Source organism: Enhydra lutris, unplaced genomic scaffold, assembly GCF_002288905.1.
Source record: "Enhydra lutris kenyoni isolate GAN:26980312 unplaced genomic scaffold, ASM228890v2 scaffoldscaffold29, whole genome shotgun sequence".
Classification (NCBI taxonomy): Eukaryota; Metazoa; Chordata; class Mammalia; order Carnivora; family Mustelidae; genus Enhydra; species Enhydra lutris.
In genome coordinates, this window is record NW_019154113.1 from 5038595 (window position 1) to 5065400 (window position 26806).

Below are 26806 nucleotides of genomic sequence, written 5' to 3' on the forward strand. Positions count from 1 at the left end.
AAAAAAAATTTTCTTTAGAAAGGAAAAAAAGAAGAAAACAAAAAGAGAAAATATAGAATGGGAAAAAATGTCCCAATAGGTATATTTGACAAAGGACTTGTATCTAGAAAAAAGAATGATTATAACTCAACTATAAGAAGAAAAGCAACCTAGTAGAAAATTCAACAAAACTACTTGAATTTTGACTTCACAATTAAGATACACAAATTTTCAATTTATATGTTACTCTTTTTTTAAAAAAAAAAAAGGGGGATTTATGTCTGCCTTCCTCTTTCTTACTTAGCTTTCAGGCATATTGAAGAAAATGCTCTAAAGCATTATGCAAGAATAAGGAAAAACATTATTATTATTATTATTATTATTATTATTAATTTTAAGATTTTATTTGAGAGAGGGCATGAGCAGAGAAAGGAGCAGAGGGAGAGGGAGAAGCAGACTCCCCACTGAGCAGGGAGTTGGACTCTAGGCTCTGTCCCAGGACCCTGGGATCGTGACCTGAGCCAAAGGCAGACACTTAACCCATTGAGACACCCACGCACCCCAACAAATATTATTTTTAATATTATTGTTGGTTCAGCATCATGAAATAAAATAGCCATACCTTTTTTTTTTTGCAACTTTACTTTGCAAAGTTATAAACATACACAAAAGCTGAAAAACTGATATAAGGCATTCTGTGTGCTATGTACCCATCATCGTGTTTAATTATCACCAGTTGATGGCAATCCTGTGTCATCTGTGTCCCCCCCTCACCCCCCAAAAGACTGTTTCTGTGGATAAATTTTTTTTTCTGCCACTTAAATTGCGATATAGTTGACATACGTCACTTTGTAAGTTTAAGGCATACAGCGTGACGGTTGGATTTCCGTATATCGTGAATTAATTGCCGCAGTGAATTTAGTTAGCGTACAAAAAGGAAAAAAGTGTTTTTTTCTCCTTGTGATGAGAACTTGAGGATCAACTCACTTAGCATCTTTTAAACATGCCATACAGCAGTGTCAACTCTAGTCACCACTCTGTACATTACATCCCAGGACTTATTTAGCCTGTAACCCAGAGTATGTTCCTTTTGACCACCTTCATCCAAGTATTACTGAAAATTGCTTTTGACACAGATATCAGCCATTGTATGATTTTACTGTAAATATTTTTGTATGTATCTGTAAGAAGTAAGGACTGTATTTTAAACAAAATTGCAATACCAATATCATACTTAAAAAAAATCTTTAATAACTGGTGCCTGGGTGGCTCAGTTGGTTAAATGGACAGACTCTTGGTTTCGGCTCTGGTCGTGCTCTCAGGGCTGTGAGATCGAGCCTGGTGTTGGACTCTGCGCTCAGTGGGCAGTCTGCTTGTCCCTCCCTCTGCCCCTTTCCCCCTCCTCCTGCTTGTGCCCTCTCTCTCTCTCTCAAATAAAAAAATCTTTTAAAAAAACCTTTAATAATAGTAAATATTCTTGATTAACTCACAATTTTCTTTACAGTTTGTTTGTTTGAACCAGGATCTTAATAAAACCCATGCAGTATAGTGGGTTGGTAGTCTTTTGAATCTCTTAATCTATAGGTCTTTCTCCATACGTGAGAAAAATATTTTTTTTCCTTCGAAGTCTGCTTTTCAGAGACAAGACTAAGTCTGGCTGCATGGAAACCTTTTCACTGGGACTTAAGTGGGGATAAAATAAAGGATTTGATTAAAACTAATGTCAAACCATTGTCCATTGTGTACCAGGAACTGGGTCTATTGTGTGTCAGGCATAATACAAACAGGAGTAATAGTTGTCCCCACTAGTTAATGCTTGCTTCATACCAGGCACTGTGATCAATACTTTACTAATTAGCCTCGATTCTTTTTACATTTTGAGGTGAGTTTTGTCATTCCCATTTTATATGTGAAGACGTGAAGACTTCCCAAGTTTAAGCGATTTCCCTACAATTACAGCCATCAGACAAGGGGCAGAGTCAGGATATCAGATTAGATTCGCCCGTGCATTCTTTCCAGACACTGTCATTCCAAACGTATTTCTCCTCAAATGTCAGTCACCTTTACCAGATCTTTCTTTCTTTTGGCAGCTGGAGATTTGCGTTTTACTTAATGATTACTGTGGCTGGAATTGTCTTTCTTTACGATGTAAGTTGTCTCTCTGATATTCTTTGATGGGAATTTGTCTTTAATTTTAAAAATCACTGCCTGTGAATTCCTCATGAAATAAGGTTCTCAGTAGGTTAACCAGCTTTCATGCTTTTAAAATCACATGAATGTCTAGAGAATTCATAACCCCTCAGTCTGCCTTTCAAAGCCTTTGTTAAGCATTGAATTTGCAAACATAAGTCTGAAACCTAACCTAGTCTGAAACCCAATCTCTTCCACTCACATGACCCCTGTGCCAATGACCCTGGACTCTTAACAATCCACTGAACATACTTGGTATATCTCAGTTTTGGATTTTAGCCCATTTTACCCCTCTGCCAGAAATGTCTTGTCCTTCCCACCTCTACCTCCACCTGCCGAATCCCATCCAGGCCCATACAAAATACCGTCAAGACTCGGTACTCACTCATCAGAAATCTTCCCTTACCATATGACCTTTGCATTGTCTGTTTAAAGAGTTACTAAACGATTACCTCATTAAGTGATGTATAAACTACATAGTAAGTTGAATATTTCCTTTTTTTTAAAAAAAGATTTTTTTAAAAGATTTTATTTATTTGAGAGAAAGAAAGTGAGAGAGAGAGAGAGAAAAAGAACCAGGGGAGGAGCAGAGGGAGAGGGAGAAGCCAGTTCCCCATTGATCAGGGAGCCCAATGTGGGGCTCGATCCCAGGACCCCGACACCATGACCTGAGCTGAAGGCAGATGCTCAACTGACTGAGCCACCTGAATAATTTCCTGTGCAAGACAGCACTGTGTGGTCCCAGATTCACTAGAAGTCGTGAGTATCCCAGGCATATTATATGGGGACATGTATAAATACCAACAGAGAGAGGTGCAGCAGAAACAACAGTGACATGAGAAAGAGCTTATATTTTCTGCTGAAATCAGCCTTTGATGCTGACAAACTAATTTTTTCTCTCTTGGTCCCTTGTTTTTTTCAGAAACCTTGGGTATATGACCTGTGGGAGGTGTGGAATGGCTATCCCAAGCAGGTAAGTCCCTTCTGATACAGTCCTCCCTTCTTTCAATGTTGGGGCCCTCAAACTGTTCCCTGAGTTAGGCCCAAGTCCCCTTCCTACTCTCTGTCCACATATGTGCAGTCCTTCAGCTCTTTCTCTACCAGAGCTTACTCATTCTTATTCCTTATTTACCTATCACTCGTGCTGTTCCTTTAGTCTGTTTATGGTTAATGCAATTACATATTTGAGTTTAAATCTCCTACCTTACAATTTATTTTCTGTTTGTAATACCTGGTGCATTTCCTTTTATTATACTCTCTTCTCAATTTTTTTATAGGACAGTCAAATTTTTGAAAAAATTATTATTCCATTTCTTCCTTTATAATAGCTTCATCCTTTTATTCTTCCAGTAATTATCCTAGAGATTACCATATGCATTTTTGAATTACTGGAGTCTAATAAAAATTAGTGCTCTTACTTCTTTCCAGTCACCGAAAGTTCATGAGAACTCTTCATAGAATTATTCATATACCCTCCTCCTTCGAATATTTAAAACCCTACAAGTCATTGCTATTACTGTTTTGTAAATCAGATTTCCATCTCCAAGCTCAACCTTGTATCCTGCTTTCCCATGCTTCCATCTGGGATGATTATCCTTCTGGCCAAAGATGTCCCTTTGGTTTGCTTTTCTGAAATGTTACCACTTTGCCTTCATTTTTTAAAGGATATTTTTGCTGGGTATAGAATTCTAGGTTAGCAATGACTTTCCTTTAGCACTTTGAAAATGGCATTCCATTGCCTTCTGGATCCCATTGTTTTCTTTAAGAATTCAGTTGTCAGTTTTATTTTTGCTTCTTTGAACAGAATGTCTTATTTTCTCTGACTGATTTCAATACCTTGTCTTTGTCTTTTAGGTTTTATTATGATATGCATAAATGTGGTCTTCTTTGACTTTATGCTGCCTAATGTCCATAGAACCTCTTGAATCTGTGGCATGATATCTTCAGTCAGTTTTAGAAAATTCTCAGCCATTGCTTTTGATCCTTTCTCTCTCTCTTCTCTTTCTGGAAATTCAATTACATATGTACTAATAGGCTAGATGTTTACACTAGGTCCCACATGTCTCTTATATTTTTTCCAATATTTTCCATCCTCTTGCTTCTCTGAGCTTTAAGTCTTTTGGGAGACAATTCTCCATGGATTTCTTGCATTTTTACATGTCTTATGAAGTGAAGCCCTGTCTTCCTTTTGTTCTGTACTATCTTTGTAAGGATGTTTGTATAGCAGACAAACTTGGAAGGTAGAAATCCTTCCTCACTCAGGGTTCCTCTCTTGTAATACAACCCATGCTATGTGCAGATGTCATCTGACACTTTTTGCTTAGGCCTGTATGAGTTCAGATGGGAGACTTGTCCCAAATATTGATACTCTGACAACTATTACTGTGAATAATATGCTATCCTTTACCTCTGACCCAGGAGTCTCAGATCTTCAATCAGCCCCCATGAAACTGTGGCAAGCTATCTCGCAAATAAGATAAAATCTCAGACCCTTCACAGATCTGGATATATTCTATTTTCATATCCTCTAGTTTGTTGCTGCCTTTAATACAGTGTCTAAAACTGCTGTGAAAACACATCTCTTGAATTCTAAATTTTAGTTATTATGTTTTTCACTTCTCAAATTTTCACTTAACTCCTTTTATACTGGATTCCATTTCTCTACTGAAATTTTCCACATTTTAACCAAGTTTTTAAAGTTATTTGAAAGTCCAAGTCTGAGGAATCCAATGTCTTGATCACCTATGGGTCTGTTCTCTTTTTGTATTCTTGTCTCCTTATGCTTGATGACTTTTGATTGAGTAATAGATATTGTATATGAAAAATTATAGATGCTCAGGATACTATCTTCCTCTTGAGAAGAAATACTTTCACTTCTACTCATTAGAGTAGAGACAAATCACTTTCATTTTATGTGTGATCAAGCTGATTCAATGTGGATTCCAGTCTTTTGAGGGCAGATGTGTTTACAACTTATCCATATTCCTAGGGTGTTTTCCTAGTGATTTGAATAAAAGATTACAGGGTTTACCAGGACTCTTTTTCTTTGGCTGAACCTGATACCAGTTTGCATCCTAGCACCATGAAGTTGCCAGAAGTCCTGTTTAACTTTTTCTGTTTCTCAGTCTCTGGACTCCATACTGCTTATAAACTGGCAAATGCTGACTGATGCTATACACACGTGTGGTTTTCTTTGAATTTATCCCACTTAGGATCTATGGAACTTCTTGGATTAAGGATCCACTAGAAATAAAGGATTCATTTTTAATGCATCTCTCTTTGAAATCTTAGCTTCACAGATTCTGGGTACCTTGGTTGCTCTTTGATGCATTTGCAGAGATATTTTTAATGCATCTTACCCAGATCCTTTTTCAGTTCTCACTAGGAGAGTTAGTCTCATACATGCTTGTTTAACACAAAAGAAAACAAAAACTCATTCTCTTATAGCCTTATCAAGGATGATCATTTGACCAGAAAATTATCCCTTTTAATGTGTTAGCTTCAGTATTAGACAATCAAAGAAGGTTAGACTGTAAGATATTTGGACATTATGTAGGTCAAACTCCAATCTTCTTATTCTCCTCCAAATTACTCTGAACTCAGGTATATCCGTTATTTACTGGTAATAACAAACCAACACCAATGCAGTGCCTTAAAACAACAAGCATTTATTTGCTAATGAGTTGGGTTAATAATTTGGGTTGGGTCCAACTGAACAGTTCCTTTTGCTCCAGGTAGTGTTAAATGAATCAATGCATGTATTTTCAGTCAGTTGGTAGGCTGTCTAGGGGGCGGCTTATGTCCCTGGTGTCCTCATTCATACTTTTGGCAGTGTGTACCTTGATTCTCTACTTTGTTCTTTTTTTTTTAATTTTATTTTTTTATAAACATATAATATATTTTTATCCCCAGGGGTACAGGTCTGTGAATCGCCAGGTTTACACACTTCACAGCACTCAGCATAGCACATACCCTTCCCAATGTCCGTAACCCTACCCCCCCAACCCCCCTCCCCCCATCAACCCTCAGTTTGTTTTTGCCATTTGCGATGACGTGGATGGAACTAGAGGGTATCATGCTTAGCGAAATAAGTCAATCGGAGAAAGACAACTATCATATGATCTCCCTGATATGAGGGAGAGGAGATGCAACATGGGGGGTTAAGGGGGTAGGAGAAGAGTAAATGAAACAAGATGGGATTGGGAGGGAGACAAACCATAAGTGACTCTTAATCTACTTTGTTCTTATCAGCAAGATAGCTCAGGTTTCTTACCTGGTGCTTATGAAGTCTCTGCTTGCCTTATATTTGCTTATTCTCCCTTCACCAAAGCCCAAGATCAAGTTCATGGTCATGTAGGAGAAGACTATGCCATTATGAGTATCAGAAGGTGAAATTCATTGGAGGCATTGATGTAACAGTCCATCACACCAAGTAATATAATATTTTAACTTAGCTAAAATAAGCACCCACCCACACAGTATAAAATTATTAAGGAAACTCCTAGATATAGAAATTTTATTTTTTTTTTTGAGAAGACATTTTTAGAGTACTGAAATAGTTGTATATATTTTATTATTGCCTCATTTGAGAACAGGCCAATTCTGATTACTAGCTGTCACCAGTAGAGAAGTTAGGATATCAGATTTTGAGTAGTATTCAAGAAACATGAAACCAGGTAAACTGTGGAAATAGCAGAACAGACCTGCCAATACTCTTAAGTAAAGAGTTTTTAATTTGTTTTCCCTAATTTAACTTTTGGTCAACATAAGGCAATTACACATTGTAGCTTTATTAACTTTCAAAAAAAACCCCTTAACTTTATTTTGGAATGCTTGTCTACCCTTTCAGAAATAAAATGCCTTGAAATATTATCTTTGATTCCTTCTCAGAAGTTGAAATCTTTTTTAAACTTTGTTTAAGTGAGGGAGAAAGAGAGAGACAGAGAGAGGGAGGGGCAGAAGGAGAGAGAAACTTAAACAGACTCTGTGCTGAGCCTGGACCCTGAGGAGGGACTCCATTTCATGATCTTGAAATCATCACCTGAGCTAAAACTAAGAATTGGACTCTAAACCAGCTGTGCCCCCGAGATGTCCCTCAGAAATCGAAATCTTAAAGCATCACCATTGTGGGGAATTCTGTGGAACATAAATAGGTATAAACAAAAGTTTAATGCCTTAAAATGAGTCATTTATACAGTAATACTAAAGTAGTGAATACTGTCATTTTCCTTAGCCCTTGCTGCCGTCCCAGTACTGGTACTACATTTTGGAGATGAGTTTTTATTGGTCTCTGATATTTAGCCTTGGCTCTGATGTTAAGAGGAAGGTAAGTATCTTTTATTGTTTGTTTTTAAGATTTATTTATGGGTGGGGGTGCTCAGGAGAGAGCAAGCAGGGTGGGGGGTGCTGCAGAGGGAGAGGGAAAGAGAATCCTACGCAGACTGTGCTGAGTGCAGAGCCAGATATGGGGCTCAATCTCAGGACCCCGAGATCATGACCTGAGCTTAAACCAAGAGTCAGACGCTTAACCAACTGAGCCACCCAGGTGCCTCTAGGTAAACACCTTATTTACAAAGCTAATTTATCTACTTTTTCAAAAATTGTCACCCCTCCCATCCCCAATCCTAATCTTTACATTGTATTGTTAGCTGTATTTAGTTTCAATTCCTAGCCTTTTTGCATTTTATAGAACGGTGCAAATCCTGCTCATGCTTTGGAGCCTCAGTAAGTATTTGCAGTAAAGCATTCTAGACCCTTCCACTTGGAAGCTCCACTCTTGTTTGGCAAGAAGAGAACTCTCCTTTATGTGGTCTGTTTTGTCCTTTGGGTTTAAACAATTGCTGTTCTTCAGTACAGGTGCTAGTAGTTTTAATTCTGCAGCCACATGTAATTTTTTGATGTGTTCAAGGACTTCAAATACATGTTGTCCTTAATTCATCTAAGATTTTTAGGAGGAAACCTTGGGCATGCTTGGCTTTGCTTTAGATGTAGGGAAATTGAGCCACAGGCATGCTAAAAAAATGTATCCTCTGAGTTAACAAAGTGAGGCCGTTTTAGGAACCATTTGCTGCTACAGAAAATCCTATTAGATTCTCAATGTAATCACAAGATTTTATCATGTATGTTAGCAATTCAGATCAAATAATAAATACTCTTGGCATATACCTCCATATGCTACACTCTATTTACAAAGTCAGTTTGTGGGAAAATTTGTGTGATAAAGTTAAGTTGAACTCAGTATTAAGGAGATAAGACCAAGCCAGCTTGGTTAAATGTTTGGGTGTGTGATGGTGTGCCCCATCTATCACCTAAAGGGCTCAATCCACTGTAGTGAAGAGGAGAAAACTTATAGAATGTAAGTATAAGAGGGGCACCTGGGTGGCTCAGTGCGTTAAGCCTCTGCCTTTGGCTCGGGTCATGATCCCAGGGTTCTGGGATCGAGCCCCACATCGGGCTCTCTGCTCAGCAGGGAGCCTGCTTCCCCATCTCTCTCTGCCTACTTGTGATCTCTGTCTGTCAAATAAATAAATAAAATCTTAAAAAAAGAAAGAATGTAAGTGTAAGAATATCTTATGTAAAAGTCTGATAAAAATAATCTCCTTTTCCATAAAACTCAATCATAGCTGTAGATGAACTGCCATTAATTTTAGCCTGGGCGAAGAATACACCTAAATTTAATTGTTTGAGTCATTTTTTCAAGGGAGAGAATTAAAAATAATCCCCTTTTAAAAGGTCTTCAAAGATATACTAAGGTGGGTCAAGGTTATAACGATCCCTCTGAGTTTACAGTAGTTGGTTTCTCTTTACTAACAAGGGCATTGGGTACCTTTTTAAAAACTAAATATATATAGATGTCATATATTTTGTAAATACATATCTTCAGAGACAAAAATTTTTGGAAGGTGGGTAAAGCATGGACTCTGGAGTCAGAATGCCCAGGTTTGAAACTTTGGGTTCACCACTCACTAACATCTCAGGCTAGCTGACCAGACTCCCTAAACTTGATTTCCTCATCTGTAAAATGGAGCTAAAAATAGTTTCCATCTTCTCTGGTTGTTGTGAAAATTAACCCATACAAAGCACTTCCTGGTATACAGTAAGTGCTCAGTAAGTTGGGCCATTATTAGTAGTATCATGTTTACTCTTTTACTTCGGCTATGAGGAAACTGAAATCTTTAAGTTTTTTTCTTAAACATCCTTCTCGAGGTCTCTGCACACTGTACAAGGCGGTCACTGACAGTGCGTAATTCATTGGTTTCGAGCATGTCCACAGTTACTGCCAGTCATTTTTAGAATATTTTGTCACCGGCCCCCAAAGATATCCTGACCCTTTTTGCAGTCATTCCCCATTTCTCCTAACTTCTCTTGCCCTAGGCAACCCACTGACCTACTTTCCATCTCTATGGATTTGCCAATACTGTATATTTCATATAAATAAGCTGAATCATAATATATGGTTTTTTTGTGTCTGGTACTTTCACTTAACATAATGTCTTCAAGGTTCATTCATGTGGAAGTGTGTTATCAGTCCTTCATTCCCTTTAATTGCTAAATAACTGCCCATGGTATGGATAGATCGCATTTTATTTTACCTGTTTACTACTTGATGGCTATTTGGGATGTTTTCTTTGTTGTCTCTTGGGAATAATGGAATATGAGCATTCATATACAAGTTTTTGCATGGACATATTTTGCATGGACATTATTTGTATTTCTTCCAGTAGAATTGCTGGCTTGTATGATAATTCTATATTTAACCTTTTGGGCAACTGCCAAAGGTGCTGCACCATTTTACATTCCTCCCAGCACCATACAAGCATTCCAGTCTTTCCACGTCCTTGCCAACACTTGTTAGAGTTCATCATTTTTATTATAGCTATCATGGTGGGGATGAAGCGGTATCTCATGGTGGTTTTGATTTACATTTTCCTGACAACTAATGAGGGTTGAGTGCCTTTGTGTACTTGCCCACTGTTTGTATATGTTGTTTGCAGAAAATGTTTAAGTTTTTATCCTTGATTGTGGTAGCTTCCTTTAGCCCAGGATTGGTAGTGTTGTCCTTTCATTTGTTACTTGTTTCCTATGTGGTAACTCTTATTTTAATGGTTGTATAATTTTAATATATTGTATATCTGTCTTTTTCCCTTTTTGGAATTAGAGAATAAAGGATAAATGTAAATATACACAGGAATGTGTGTGTATGTATATGGTGTGTGTGTGTGTGTGTGCATGCATGTGTGTGTATGTCTATCCATTGTGGGGCAGTGGAAAGAACAGCAGATGTTAGGAGTTAGATGACAACTATTCAGCGCTGTCCCAAATGTAAGTGACTTCATCAGTGAGGATAACATGTGTTAGTTCCCTCACAAGGATTGTGTTTAAGAATCAAAGTGAAAGCATTTTACAAATTTCAAAACATTCAGATGTAAGTTGTTGGTTTTTTGTGAAATCTTGCCATTTGCCATGACATGGTTGGAACTAGAAGGTATTATGCTGAGTGAAATAAGTCAATCAGAGAAAGACAATTATTATATGATCTCTTTGATATGAGGAATTTGAGAGGCAGGGTAAGGGGCTGTGGGGGGAAGGGAGGGAAAAAAAATGAAACAAGATGGGACTGGGGAGGGAGACAAACCATAAGAGACTCTTAATCTCAGGAAACAAACTGACTGCTTGCGGGTGGGGCAGTAGGGAGAGGGTGGCTGGGTGATGGACTTTGGGGATGGTATGTACTATGTGAGTGCTGTGAATTGTGTAAGACTGATGATTCACAGACCTGTACCCCTGAAGCAAATAATACATTATATGTTAATTTTAAAAGTTGTTTTTTGAAAAATATTATTATTATTGTTATTGTTGTTAGCACTTCCAATGATTAGGAAATAACTGCATTTGCCTAATAGCTTCTATTTTCCTCTCATTTTGTAGGATTTTCTAGCTCATGTCATCCACCACCTGGCTGCTCTTAGTTTGATGAGCTTCTCTTGGTGCGCTAATTATATTCGCAGTGGGACCCTCGTGATGATTGTGCATGATGTGGCTGACATTTGGCTGGAGGTAAACGTTTGCCATTAAAAAAGTAATAACAATACCATGTCCTGGGTTTCTGGAACTCCTCGCTGGAAGAACGGTCTGGGAGTAATTTAGCAAGGCTCCCTGTCCTGAAAACACCCAAAGTCTGAGGATGTCTCTGGGTCCTCGGGTCCTTCAAGCTTAGAGAAATGAAAGCTTTTAGTGTTTAGTCTCCAGTCTTCTCCACGGTACTCGAGAGAGGTTAACCCATGGGATTCCACCTGTACAAGTTGCCTGCAGATACTAGCTCAGGAAGTAAGGTGAGATAACTTGAGGAAGGAATGAGCTCTAATCGTTTAAAAGGAAAATGTGGATTTGTGGCTTTATGGATTCTTAACGTTGGATGGTACCATATATTGACTTAAGCCAAAGCCAAATACCCATTGAAGGGTCACACTGGCCAGACAGGGATCCTCCTCCAGCTTTAAAGAACGAGAGCTGATGTTTCTTCAAGTGGCATTTATTTCCTAAGGGAAGAATGTTTTGGAGCAGGGGACATTAAAACAAGAGTCTTCCTTGTCCCAAACAACACACAACAGGAGCAACAAAGCAAATTAGGATTGTTTTCTCTACTGGTCTCTGTTATGTATTGGTTCCTGTTTGCCCCGAGGCAGTGACCCAGCAGCCCTCTTGCCCACCAGCTCTCCTGCTGTACTTAGGCATTTTCCAGAGCCATAAGTTTGTCCTCTAAATACCTTCACTTATAATGAAGCCGAGGAAAATAATGCTTGCCCATCTCGTGTGCAGGATTGCCTTTTGAAGGGTTAATAGCTGAATGTAAGTTGGAATGGGAGAAATTCAATTTGATAGCATCTTGTTCTTCTAGATCAGGGTTCACCGAACTTTCTGGTGAAGGGCCAGATAGTAAATCAATTTTGTGGGCACTGTAGAATCTCTTGCCATATCATCTTCTTTTCTGATTGCTTGCTTTTTCTTTTCTCATACCCTTTTAAAAATGTGAAACCCATCCTTACAGAGTGACTACCTTTAGCCCATTGGCTGGACGGTAGTTCGCTAAACCCTGTTCTAGATGTAACCAGAAGTCATTTGAAGCCATTTCAAAGCCACTGGCTACTGTTAAAATATTAAAAGTGTACAGAATTTTGTTTCTTCTGTGTAATTGGCATTAGACATGTAAATCTCATTCCAAAGGCCAAGATTATTCAGGGCAGCAAATGGCTTAGCAGAAGAAGGATTGTGCCAGTTTTCCCATGTGTTGTTATCTCAATGTAGTCATATCTGTTATAATTACCAACGCCTCTGATCGTATCTCGGTAACCCTGCCTGTAATGAAGACCACATTGGCCATGACTTAAGAACTTGATGCTACTCTGTTGATTTTAAGCACTCTAGCCTTTGGTGTGTATTCATTGTAAAAATAGCTTCATTGTGTTGTTAAAAGGGATTTAGATGTGGAGACTGGGAATAAGCTCTGGGTTGTCCCTGCCCACTCTCCCCGACCCCATCCCTGACATACTATGACTCCCTAGGTGACGGGGCAAATCACTTAATTCTTTGTTTTCTGTCCTCGGTGGTAATATGAGAAGTCATATCTGCTCCTTAGGGTATATCATGAAGTTTAGCTCATTACTGTTGGAAAATGTTCTGAGGTTCTTAGGTGAAAAAAAAAAAAAAAAAAGCAAACAGAAGGAAAATAAAATGTCAGACTCAGAGGTCCCTTCACAGATAAACTATGAGAACAGCCTCATGTTGTTAATGATCATGAATCATTCCTGATTCACAAACCACGATCTAACCTGAGATTCAATGAGCAAGGCCAGTACCTTCCACCAGCTGGGAAGAGGCACCATGAAGCGATGGCACAGGGGCCAATTTCTGATATCCTCCAAGGATGCCTGGTCCACAACTTCCTCGAGTAGTGGGCTTTTGTGGTTGTCTTCTCGGGCAAGTTCTCATTGAACCCAGACATGGAACAACTTTTGGCCCTGTTGAGACCCTCCTAAAGATGGTGACTATTAATCTTTCATATTCCTCAAGACAGTTGGTGTGGGTCATTTTTTAGCCTTTTCTCGGAAAGGAAAAACAGCCTCAACATCTAGAACTCTGACTTAGAAGGAACCTCTGTCTTCTTCATGCCTCCTCCTGATCCTCTTGTTTCCCCCATGTTCAAGTTTGGGTGCAGGGCCCAGTGCTTGAACAGCATCCTGACTCATGCTTAGCAAAGGATCAGGGTGACTGTCGATCTCCATCATTGCACAGCCCGGAATATTCTGTGTGTGTACTTACCCCAAGGAATGCTACTTTGCCCTCACAAGTGCACTCCTTTCCTGCCTGTGCACATCTAGCTAGCCACCCTAGCCCGGCCTCTGACTCTTCAAACAACTCCCACACTCCATTCCAAGCACCCTGAACTTCTGGCCCAGATCCCTATACCCATCTCCCACTCACTTGGCAGACTAGCCTTCCGTCACAGCATTTGAGGCTGTTGCCTTCTGGGCCCCCCGCCCAGAACTCCACAATCTGATCATATCCTTACCCCACAGTAAATATGGCAGAGTATGGAAAACATCATGAAAACCCTTCCCGAAGTACGCTGCCTCTCTTGGTTTAGAGTGGCTTTGAGCTTCCAGACCAGTTTTAGTCCTGAAACTGTGCAGACCTGAACCACACTTCTGGAGGGATGACCTACACTCAGCAACTCCTACCCACCTCCCACCACCCACGAGTCCAGATACCTTCCCATGCAGCCTTGGGCTCCACTCGATAATGCCAGAGAGAATTCTCATCCATTAACCTGCTACTACCACATTAAACACTTTCTGTAATTCCTTTTATTCAATGCAGACCATACAGACAGTGTAGACTAGCATAAAATAAATGGGGAAAAATTGAGTGCTTGCAACTTCATTTCAACCAGGACACAGCCCCCAGGGCATCCCCCTCACTCTGCCCCTTCTGTCAGCTGCCTTGATGGCAATGTGTGCAGCCCAGCCCAGCCCAGCCCAGATCTTCACTCATATTTTAACCTTTCTCTAATCCAGTTCTCCAATCAATTAAGTGGCGAAAATAAATCAGCGCCCCAATGAAATGCATGCTAACATTCATTGGGCTAACTTGTAGGGCTTGTGAGGGACAGGCATAATATTACAATCATTTAAACATATCTTTTTTTTTTTTAACAGTCTATTATGGAAAATTTCAAACAAACGACAAAGAGAAGAGCATAATGGACCCAGTGGCCCTTTCCTCCAGTGTTACCAGTAGTCAGTGTGGCCAGCCTTTTTTCGCCCATTTCCCCATCCATCCCTCTCCCCCACCCCCCCACACAGAGACCACTTTGAACCAAATCCTGGACATCATATCATTTATAAATATTTAATTTAAGAATTTTATTCTAACATCACTTTATCTGAATGCAATTGCTTTTTTTTATTTTCAGTCTGCTAAGATGTTTTCTTATGCTGGATGGAAGCAAACCTGTAACACCCTGTTTCTCATCTTCTCTACCATATTTTTCATCAGCCGCCTCATTATCTTTCCCTTCTGGTGAGTAAACAGGGGGCTGTGTCGTGCCTTTGGTCACCATGCTGAGGTGGCCTTGGCACGTTGTTGAAGTCTCTTTCCTACATTGATGCCTGGTTGTTTGTGCCAAGTTCAGTCGGAGAAAATAAAGGGAGGGGGGCATTTTTATGAATAATTAAAACAACACCTTCCAATGTGGAAAAGCTTATGATAAAGGGAGGTCAAAAATGTGCAACCTGATGGGTAAACAGCAATTCTTACTCTATGTTTTGTTTCATGAATGTGGATCTTTCTTTGTGTTTAACAGCTTTTCCCTTTATTCATTGAACTGTCATTGGTCAATCACCGGCTCTTTGAAAGAGAGACATGTTCTATGTTAAAAAAAATATAATAAATATAGCCACCATTAATTGAACGCCAGACACTGGATGAGGCCCTTTGTATATCTTGGCTCCAGTCTATACAACAAATCATAGATAGAGGTCTTATCACTCCTACTTCACAGATGAGAAAACCGATAATGATTTCATTTTCCATGATCACTGATTGGTCTTAACAATGGTCTGGATATCCTTTCCATATTGATTGGCTCTTGATCAGCCTTTTGATTTTGTTTAGCCAAGGGCTGGCAGTGAAGAACTGATATTGTGTCTCCTCTGACAGTCATTCCTTTAGCAAGCATAATTTTCCATATGTTGATTGATAGGAAATGAAGAAGTGTGAGGAAGTCTTTGATAGTTTGGAAGAAAGAACTTATAATGACCCATTTTGGGGTGCTGGTCTATAGTTTCATATCCTCTCAACAGAAAAGTAGGGTTGGTGTTGCTGAAGATCCTAGGTCCCAGGGGAAAGAGAAGGAATGTAGGTTCCAGACCTGATTCCTAATGAGTGAACGGCACCCTTGACTAGCCTGCAGGGAAGTCTGGCCAGACTTCCCTATGGAAGCCAGCTACATGCTTAAACCAAGACCAGTGTCTTACTTAGACATTTTCTAGAGAGGAGCAGCTTAGTGTGGTAATTACGTTCATGGATGCTAGTCAGGCCTAGATTCAAATCCTGGCTCCACACTTATGACCTGTATAATCTTGGACATGTTAGGTCATTTCCCTGGGTCTCAGTTTCCTCATCTGTAAAATGGAAGTAATTGTTGTCACAGGCTTAAATGAAGTAATACATATGAAACAGTTCAGAATTGTGTCCAGAACATAGTAAGGATTGGCAAATGCCAGCTACGTTTATTAAAGTTATTAATAAGTCTCTAAGAATTTGAAATTTAATCTAGAATCAAATCTGAGACACAACATTTATAATATTCTCCTTGGTTGATGAATCACATTACCCTCACTTTTGCTTTGATTGAGCGCATGTGTTTGTGAACTTGTAATATTATATGATAGCGGATACTGATAGTGTTGACTTTCGGGTAATAGTTGAATTATGGCTTTTCAGTGTGACTTTTATGATGCCATAAATCCAGCATTTGCCCACCGATGGTCTCTTCTTATGTTCCAGAAGTACCATGTTTTCTGGTTTATCTGTTACTACATAGTAAACAATCTAAAAACTTGATGGCTTAAGACAGTGTTGAACAAGGGTTTTTTTTTGTAAAAGGCCACAGAAGAGCTATTTTCAGCTTTAAGGGCTGCCTATGGTCGCTGTCACATACTATTCCTTTGTTTCGTTTCATTTACAACCCTTCAAAAATGTACCAAACCCAGCTGAGCTCACAGGCCAGAGAAAAACAGGTCGCAGGCCTGATTTTATCACCAGGCCTTAGTTTGCAGACCTCTCTCTTAAAATGACAACATTTATTGATTATTACTATGGCTCATGGTTTATGGAGTTGACTGGCTCCAGCGAGGTGGTGGTTTTCACTTAGGGTCTCTGTTGTGGTTACAGTCAGATGTGGCCAGAGTTGGGAATTTTCTGGAAGACTTCCTCACCCCACATGGTTGAAGTAACACGTAAAAAGTCAACTGGTTGATGCTGATTGTTGGTTGAGACCTCAGCTGGGCCTGTCAGCTAGAATCCTGTCACATGGCATGATCTCCCCATAGCATGGCAGCTGGATTTCAAGGGTGAGCACTCCAGAAGAAAGCTAGGCAGACGCTGTGTGTCCTTTTATAAACCACCTGCAGAAGTCACATCGTGCCACTTCCAACCTCATTTTCTTCATTGGATCCAGGTGACTAAGGCCAGCTCCTATTTGAGGGAAGGAAAATTAGACTCCATTTCTCCACGGGAATAATTTCAAAGAATTCATGGGCATATTTTAAAAACATACACCACGGAAGCTCTCAGTCCCAGGGAACTCTCTGAGAAGCTTCACAGTCTTGCTGCTGTGGTTGGCTTTTGATTTAGCAATGAAGGATGTTAACCTCAGACATTCCCATGATGTCTTAAATCAACAAGCAAGCTTCCTCTTGCCCAGAAAACAACCAAACATCATCCGGGAGTTGAGTGATTGTGGAGGTGGTGTGTTACTTTCTCACACACCCTCGACTTTAAAAATCCTAGATTTAAGGAGCCGTTCTCTTTCCAGAATTTCTGGATTTCAAGAAGAATTAGTTGCATCCATTTGGCATTTTCTTGATCTTGATAGTTCACTGAATTCACCAACCCACTGCAGAGGGCAGCCAATACCACTGTTTGCTGTCTTCAGGGAGTTGGGTTGCAAATAAACCAGTATTAACAGACCCGGCTGTAAAAAATTTTTTTGCTGGTAAAAATTTTTCCACACTGACGTTGATGGGTCCTCGTTGTTTGGAAGGCTGAGGAAAGCCTCACCAAGCTATTGGAAGTTTGAGAGGTTGCTTCTCGATGGTTTTTGAAAGAATCCATTGCAGTGTGTTACCCTGGCTTAAATAGCATTCCCATCTGCTTGAACGTGTTACACAATCATCTTGCGGTGCCAAAGAGGAAAAGTCAGTTCCTTGTTAGCCTGACTCCAACCATTTGTCTAAAATGTGTAAGCGTAGATTCATTTTTCAAGGATATTTTATTAGTATAGTTTTGGGGGGGAATTTACTATGGCCCAAACGATGTGCAGATGATAGACCTATTTCAAGATTCAGACATTTCCGAGGTGCCACGGGAGGTGGGCAGCCTACCAATTGCTCTGTTCCTCACAACGGCTTTCATTGCACATTTTGTGGTAAGACAAAGGGTCCAGTGGGGAGAACATTGACCCATCTGAAATTTATCTGGAAACTGTGGGAGACAGAAACAGAGCCCGTACATTACACTTCCCTTTCCTTCTCTTTTACTTTCCCTTGGTTTTCCCCAGCCTCAAACTGTTTGCTTTCCTCTGATGAGCTTCTTTTGTGTGGGTACAACTCTGTCCCCTCTTCTCTCCTGCTTTTTTAATTTTCTTTTTTTACCCCCCAGGAATCTTATTTAGCCAGTTCTCACTCAATCAGTGTCAGCATGTGGTAATTACATGGTTTTTTATAACACGGTTCCTCTCAACATCAGGCAGGAATTCCAATCAGCCTGGGCCAAATTACTTTAATCTGATTGCCTAGTTACCTCATTTGTTTGCATTTTTATTCAAAAGCATTTAAATCTCAGGCTTATATTTTTTAAGGGTATTCCCAAGTGTTGTTTTATTTTTTTCTAAGATTTATTAATTTATTTTTGCAAGAGGGGGAGAAAGAGAGAGAGAGAGAAGAGTTCATGAGCAGGGGGAGGGGCAGATTGAGAAGCAGATCCCCCCTGAGCAGGGAGCTTGACGTGGGACTTGATCCCAAGACCCCGGGATCATGACCTAAGCCAAAGGCAGACACCTGACTATCTGAGCCACCCAGGTGCCCGCAATTGTTGTTTAAAAATAATGGCTTCTCTGCTTTTGAATTATTAGATGTATCTGTCTATTTGAATATCATACAAATACTGCTGGGGAATCACTAGGCTAGAAAGACCTTCCTAAATTCAGGTAAACAATTTCTCTGATTCTTGACAGTTACCTCCGTAAACCACAAGGGCAGATAACAATTTAGTCCAGGCTGATCCACTGAAGGAAAGGAGCACTCCGTCTCAACGGAAGTTTACGGGGGGAGGTACTGGCTCACTGTTTCGTTTCTTGAACTCATCACACGTAGAGGTTGTGAGGAATACACTGGATGAATGAAACATAGTTCCTACCTTGAGGGAGGAGTTCATAAGGGCAGCAGAAGAGATCCTTTTATCAACCGCCCTATCTATATATTTGAAGATTATTAACACTGACCTGTGTTTTGGATGTTCAAAAAAATTTTCCAAAGGTGAATAATCTTCAGGTAAGGAACTTGCTAACCCGCAAGGGTACATATGCTTGCGGTAACTTTATGGATTCCCTACCGTTGGTTCGCTGGGCTTCAGGCTTCAGCTTTCAAGGATCTGGCTCTCACTGGCAGAGGAAAACAGTCCCACAGGAAGCCTCAGGTGAAAAGGAATTCTGTGGGTCATGTGGCCCTAGAAGTACTTGGAATGGCTATCAGAGAGAGGGCAGTTTCAAGAAAAGATAAGACAAAGCTAGAAGCGTACAGCAGTGCTCTTAGCGGACACTCAGCAGAGGAGAGACAAGAGTAAGGACCCAGGGGACCTTTCCCATCCTCATAAAGCCTGGAGCCTGGGTTCTGAATAAGTCAAGGGCAGAGCCTGGGTGTCATGGTGCCCTGGTGGGTTTCTAGGCCCTCCTGGGATGGCGCCGTGCCCAACTCACAGCCACCAGAGGAGAGGAAGGGCTCGAGCAATGTGAGGGTGGCCCTGTGGAAGCTGGGGCCCCTCCCTGGAGCCACCACCGCAGATGTGTATCTCTGAACTAGACTTTCCAGTTTCACACCTTGTGTAAGAGACAATGAACTTCACCACCTGGGTTTGTTCAATGTCTCCTTGACAGTGTGCCCTCACGGGAACTCCTTAACTTGCACCCACGTGCTCGTTACTTCTGCTGCTCATAGATGTATAAAGGACAGCTCCAACCATCACCCTTCTTTGTATTGTAATACTTTAGGATAACGGACGTTACCCAGAATTTAGCCAAACTCCTTTATTCACTTATTTATTTAGAAATAATTTCAAATATATAGGATACTTTCAAGTATATTACAAAGAATTTTAATGTATTGTGTTTACCCAGATTTACTAGTTGGTATTGTGCCCTGTTTGCTTTCTCTTTTCTGTTCTCCTTCTCTCATCCTTCTCATTCTGCCTCAACACACACACACACACACACACACACATACGTGCGCACACACGTGCACGAGCATATATGTATCTACATGTGTTTTCTGAATCATTTGCAAGTTGCAAGCATCATGTCCTCTTAGTCTTAAATTCTTCGCTGCGTCTTTCCTAAGAACAAGGAGATCCTTTTACGAATCACAGTATAGTTGTCAATTTCCGGAAATGTAGCAACCCACCATCCGTGTTTCAGTTTTGTCCATTGATCCAATATGTTTTTCCCCCCTCCTACTGGATCTGGCCCAGGATCATATTTTGCCTTCAGTTCTCATTCACCTGGAACAGTTCCTTTCTCCTTCAGGTCATCAGCGTTGTGGAAGCATGTAGACACCCCTATTTATACTCCAGGTGGGGAGTTAAGATATTTCCAGGATCACACAGCAACTTAGGAAAGACTAGAAACAGGGCATTTGAAACGCAGAACAGATATGTTCAACTTCAATTAGTAAATCGGACGACTTAAAGCAGACATAATTTGCCTTCCCTAAGTATTTATTAAATTTCCTTCACTACACAGTCACTTTGAAATGTAAGGCATCCCTGACATATAAGGTAGGCAATTACTCACCAGCAGAACCAGTCTTTGTTATCCTGAGACAGCTGAATGCGCACCCCTATAATTAGCGAGAGAAAAGGACCTTCACCTTCCAGTTTTCATTAGGAAAACACAACTTTTGGTGGCTGCCTTATCTAGCCCAGCAAATCCAACTAGTGTTTAAACCAACCATGTGATTTTTTTTCCAAACCACGGAAACTCAAGTAATTGCTAGAGGGAAGGTGGGAAAGCAAACCAAAGAGGGAAAAGTCTGACGTTCACAATCCGGGGTCACGGGCGTAGTGCAACCTTTCGGACAGATTAAAGGCCAATGGACAGAGCAGAGTGGTTTCAGGAATCCAGGAGCATGGAGTCTCTGAGCATCCTCTGTGGAAAGAGAAATTCCACATGGCCGGGAAGGGAAACATGTGTTTGTGTGTTCATGCGTGTGCTTACACACGTGACACACGTGTCTGGGACAAAATTGAGTAAGACAGAGGGGTTCGTTTTTCCCTCCTTCCCACTCTTCTTTTAGCAAAAGAAGAGAAGAGTTGAGATTGAGACTGGACCATCCTTTGCTGAGGACGTAGACTGATAGAACAAGGTCCTGACCGAGTAACCACAGCCCCCAGACCCACTGACCCTGGGGCCACAGCGGCCACCCCCTTCAGAGCTCCTCTCCATTTGGTCCCCTCTGTCCTCCCGCACAGAATGTTCCAGCCAGCACAGCGTCCCCACTCCCTCTCCGGAGTGGCTTCCCTCTCCTTTCCTGAAGCAGAAACTCCAGCCCGTTCAGCTCCCCAGTCCCCTGGGTGTTGCTCTCCCTGTAGTGGGAATGCCAGCTCTGCACAGTAGGAAGGGGTGGGTGGAAAAGGCATTGCAGAGCGGGAGTCACGGCCATGGTTAGAACTACCGTTTTCCCAGTGCTTCCTGGATGCGAAGCTCTTCCCACTTGTCCATTAAGCCCACACAACAGTTTGATGAGGGGAGTGGTGGTGTTTTCATTTCACAGAAGAAACGGAAGCCCAGAGAGCTTGCGTCACTTGCTGCCAACCGCAGGGGATCCGGGATCCTCAGCTAGCCAGCCCCAAAGCCCATGCCTTTCCTCTCCCCTTGGGGCAGTAGCTGGCTCTCTCTGGAGGCATCTGTATTTGAATGGTGGTCTCTTCCATTTCTAGGACACTACAGTGTGCAAAGCTGGCTGTGTGTTTCCCTGGAGCCTCCCAGTCACGGGGCAGGGTGACTTCCACCCTGTCCAAGGTCCAGGAGGCTTAGTGACTTGGGTGTAGGTTATGGGGGAAGAAAACTGGCCTCAGCTCCAGAACGCTGCTCTGATGAGTCTGGGCCGGGTGTATCACTCCCCTTTCTAAAACTAGCAAATCTTCCCGATGCCATATCTTGCAAAGCCAACAGGGGACGCCTCCATTCACCTCCGCACCTGTATCTTACACCACCCCCTCCCTGCCACTCCTCTCCCTTCAGCTGCACTGGTCTCATCTTAGCCCTTGACTTTTCTACAATGCCTCCCACCTGAGGGCCTCATACATGTGGTCCCTTCCAACCAGGACCCTCTTTTCTGTGTCTTCCCTTGAACTTGAAGAAAAGAGAAATCTCAGGTCAGCTATACCCACCCCCTGTTTTGGTTTGTTTTTTTCTTTGTTTGGATCACAATGAGTAATTACATAGTTAAGGCATTATTCACATTCTCTGGTAGAATATATAAAGGAGATGCTTTTGAATCATTTCCTTTGTTATTTTTTTTTAAGATTTTATCTATTTATTTGACAGACAGATCACAAGCAGGCGGAGAGGCAGGCAGAGAAAGAGGGGGAAGCAGGCTCCTTGCCGAGCAGAGAGCCCAATGTGGGACTCCATCTAAGGACCCTGAGATCATGACCTGAGCTGAAGGCAGGGGCTTAATCCACTGAGTCACCCTGGCGTCCCTCCTTTGTTATTTTTGACATCGACAAATTCCTAATGGGGATCTAGTAAGGAGGAAGGCCCAGGAACAGGGGAAGGGGGGATACAGAGATGAAGATGTCATGGCTGTTGCCTTCGGAAAGCGTGCCAGCAAGGGAAAAGTGATCTTGTACGAGCAACTGTGACTACAGGGCAGGTTGAATCGGGCCAAATTCTCTCAAGGACTTGGTAGTGAGGGAGCCTAGAGGAATTGTATACATCGAGAGGTGATCAGAAGAGCACGGAGAACTTTGTTGTAAAGGCGCCCATGCTTTGGTAGGTGAAGACAATCTCAGCTGAAACGGGGAAGGGCATTGTAGGCTGAGAGAGTACAGAGTAAGGCACACAATTGCTTACAGATCCAGCAAACGAGAATGGCAAAGAGGCTTTACGATGCACATTATTTCCTGAAATCCCTGTGAATGCAGGCACTGGAATGTGAGCCTTACCGCTTCAGGGATTTGGGTCAGTTTTATTCATTGCCCTAGCCCTGTCTCCTATAAAGTGCCAGGTAGCACTCTGATAGGTGCTCAGGGAACACTTATTGAATGGATTGGATGGATACTCGTTGCTTCCATTTTACAGTTGAGAAAATGCATGGAGAATTGGATCAAGGCTACACAGAACCAGGATTTTAAGTGAAAGAGCCAATATATTAAGAAAATATGGGGAAATATATTTTGTGATGATAGAGATGAGAAAGGCCCTTTAAAGCATACCATAGAGGCAACCAAGAAAGGCAAAAAAATGATAAATTTGGTTACAAGAATATTTTAGAAGTTAGTTTGCCACAAAAATCATTAACAAGGTTGAAAGAATTAGACCATGTGGCGATATTTAATAGGATTTAAAAATAATGTTGTTGCCCTTGATATGTAAAAAGCACTCATGAATCAATGGAAGGGGAAACACCCCGATAGAAAAATGGACAAATACCGTGAAGAAGCAGTCCACAAAAGTATAAATCAAAATTACCAAATAAAACACAAGTATATATACATATATATTCACTTCACAATAAATAAAAATGTAGGGGCGCCTGGGTGGCTCAGTGGGTTAAGCCGCTGCCTTCGGCTCAGGTCATGATCTCAGGGTCCTGGGATCGAGTCCCGCATCGGGCTCTCTGCTCGGCAGGGAGCCTGCTTCCCTCCCTCTCTCTGCCTGCCTCTCTGTCTACTTGTGATCTCTCTCTGTCAAATAAATAAATAAAATCTTAAAAAAATAATAAAATAAAATAAATAAATAAAAATGTAAATATAAACTGCATGATGCTCTTTTAGATAGAGGCTGACAAAGTACAATGTTAGTCAAGATCGAAGGAAGCAGGTAATCTCATACACTAGTGTAAGACAGTAAATTGCTGTGGTCTTGCTGGAGAGCAATCTAGCAATGTATTCTAAAATGTAAAATGAGTATACTTTTTGATTAAGGATTTTAGCTATTTTAAGAAAATAATCAAACAGTTCTATCAAAATGTCTTTACAAGTAATTCTTAGAATATTCTCTATAACACTATGAAAATTTGGAAAATATTATCTACCCAAAAATGGATTAGTTAAATAAATTATGATATCTATAAGTATATTTCTGTGCAGGTGTTACATAGGATGGCATATAGTAGGGGTTGGCAAACTCCAGCTCACAGGCCAAATCCAGCCCACTGACTGTTTTTGTTAATAAAGTTTTATTGCCACATGGTCACATGAATTAATTGGCATAATTCCGTGACTGCTCTCACATTATGGTGGCAGAGTATTTGCAACAGAAACCAAATGACCCAGAGGCCTAAAATATTTACTATCTGTCCCTTTACATAACTGTTTACTGAGCCCTGGTATGTAGGTATATCCATTAACATGGAAAGCTCTATGTATCATATTATTGAGTCATAAAAGCAGGGTACAAAATTACATGCCTAGTGTGTTTCTGTGGTATAAAATCGTGTGGTAATGGAAAAAAGGCCAAAAGGAAAAGGAACTTAAAAACTTAACGTATTTTTAGGAGAGATACAGATCTCTTTATGTATTATAATTCATACGACACCAAAAAAAGAGTCAGTTTTGCCATATGTTCATGTAAAAAGTAAAATATGTATGGGAAAAACTGGAAGATAGTACACAAAAGCCCCAATATAATTTATTTAGACTGGTGGTATTATGGGCAACTCTATTTGTTTTTCTTCTTTTTCCTATTTTTGTATGAATAGATTATTTTTATAGTTAGAATAATATACCTATAAGCAAACCAATCCAGGAACTCTAAGATCATGGTAGTGTATGAAGTTTGGGAAGGGAACAAGTAAACCCTTCCTACGGCAGTCGTATCTGAAGTCACTGTGCGTTCTGGGTGATCGAGGGCAGCTCAGAATGATGTCCGTGAGTCTGTTCATGAAATACATAAAGCATGCAGTTCACTTTAGAAACTGGAAGTAATAATAGAATTTTTGCTACTTTAAAAGCCTCTTTTATTGGAAAATTTACTTTGGTAAAATTCACCATTCATTTTGCTGCCCAATACACGAGGTTGTGTCATAAGGGCAATTATAACCCTACATAAACACGCATTATCCTATTTATTCTACAAACCCCAGGGAAGCCAAATTGGGTCGTGTACGCTCTTCTGCTTGCAGAGAGGAAACCTAGGTACAGAGACTGGAGTGCAGGCAGCCTGACCATAAAAATTCCATTTGCTTTAACTTTTCTCCCCAGAGGCAGACTATATATATATATTTTTTTTTTTTTTTGTAGCTCGCCAATAATGATATAAAAGGTAATATTATCATATTGTTTTCCCTTGAGAATTTCCTGGGCATAGTTAGAAATGAAATAAATGTTGAATGCCTTGGGAGGAAAAGTATTTGTTTTCCCACTGAAAATTCGCTAGTACTGTGTAATGAAATCCTTTGGTCTGTTTTTTTTGTTGTTGTTTTCTTGTTTTTTGTTTTTTTAGGATTTTATACTGCACATTGATTCTGCCTCTGCACTACCTGGAACCTTTCTTCTCATACATCTTCCTCAACCTCCAGCTCCTGGTCCTGCAAGCCCTTCACCTCTACTGGTGCTACTTCATCCTAAAGATGCTCAGAAGATGTTTATTCATGAAGGTAAGGGCTGTCTGAGCCTCACTGCTCTCAGCAAGTGGACTCTGTTGCCAGATTGAAGGTGATGCCCCGATGACGGAATGCGTTAGTTATTTTGGAGTTAACCAGAATTCCTTTTCTTCCTCTTGATTTGATCATGATTGATAAAAACGTATCTAAAAGGTAGCTTTTTTTTTTTTTTTTTAGGTAGGTCTCTATGGTGCTTTTAAGAAATTGCTTTTGTTAGAGGACCAGTCATTTTTATAAAGCTTTGGTCCAAAAAATGTTGCTTTTTAAAAAAAAATAGATTTTATTTATTTATTAGAGAGAGAGAGTGCAAGAGAGAGAGAGCTGCGGCAGAGGGAGAGGGAGAAGCAGGCTTCCCGCCAAGCAGGGAGCCTGATGCAGGGCTGGATCGCAGGACCCTGGGATCATGACCTGAACAGAAGGCAGATGCTTAACTGACTGAGCCACCCAGGCATCCTGATTGTTGCTTTTTAAAGAATGTCCTAATGAGTCTAAATTTGCTCTGGTTTGGGACGAGCTTTATGGTGATTATAAGTGATTACTGAGTAATACTTCAGAGCCTCCCATTTACCCTCACTGAGCACCCAGTTTGCACATGATGCTCACCCCGACCCTTCTCCTACCATCTGAAATATTGTCTGTCATTTGACTGTGCTTTTTTTCCCTGAAAGCAGCTTCTTCTCTAAATAATAACAAACTAATAATGCCTTTCAGACAATAGGAGCTTTCTGTTTGTTTGTTTTGAATTCTGTTCTGGGTTTTAATTCCAGAACAAGGGTGGGGAGGGCTTCAGAAATGAGTAAGACACAATTCACTGCCTTTGGGGAAACTGACCTGGCATCTAGGGGGAATATTCACCTACTAGCAACTTCCTATAGTGTGCTAAAGAGATATCCCATAAACTTGCTATGGGAGACAGAAACCCGTTGACTCAAGGGCCGGCCAGGGAACGTTATCAAACGGACGGAATTTGACTTGAGCCTTGAAGGCAAGGAAAAGAAAATCACAGTTCCTTGTCAGAAAATCATACTTCCGAGGAAGTTTTATTCAATTTATTTGACAGAGAGATCACAATTAGGCAGAGAGGCAGGCAGAGAGAGAGGAAGGAAAGCAGGCTCCCTGCTGAGAAGAGAGCCCGATGTAGGGCTCGATCCCAGGACCCTGGGATCATGACCTGAGCCGAAGGCAGAGGCTTTAACCCACTGAGCCACCCAGGTGCCCCCTAAGGAAGTTTTAATTAAGGATCTTTCAAGGTGGAA

At 40.8% G+C, this 26806-nt stretch overlaps 1 protein-coding gene across 2 annotated transcripts in view; it reads left to right on the forward strand.

Annotated features, from left to right (window-relative positions):
• The window catches only part of LOC111152682 (ceramide synthase 3), a 120619-nt gene that overhangs the window by 66796 nt on the left and 27017 nt on the right, over positions 1-26806 (forward strand). For both annotated transcript variants that reach the window (XM_022511249.1, XM_022511248.1), the window contains 6 exons: positions 2070-2127; positions 3092-3142; positions 7403-7495; positions 11098-11226; positions 14642-14748; positions 25391-25544. In XM_022511249.1, the coding sequence (XP_022366957.1) occupies positions 2070-2127; positions 3092-3142; positions 7403-7495; positions 11098-11226; positions 14642-14748; positions 25391-25544 (592 nt within the window). The remainder of the gene's footprint in view (positions 1-2069; positions 2128-3091; positions 3143-7402; positions 7496-11097; positions 11227-14641; positions 14749-25390; positions 25545-26806) is intronic.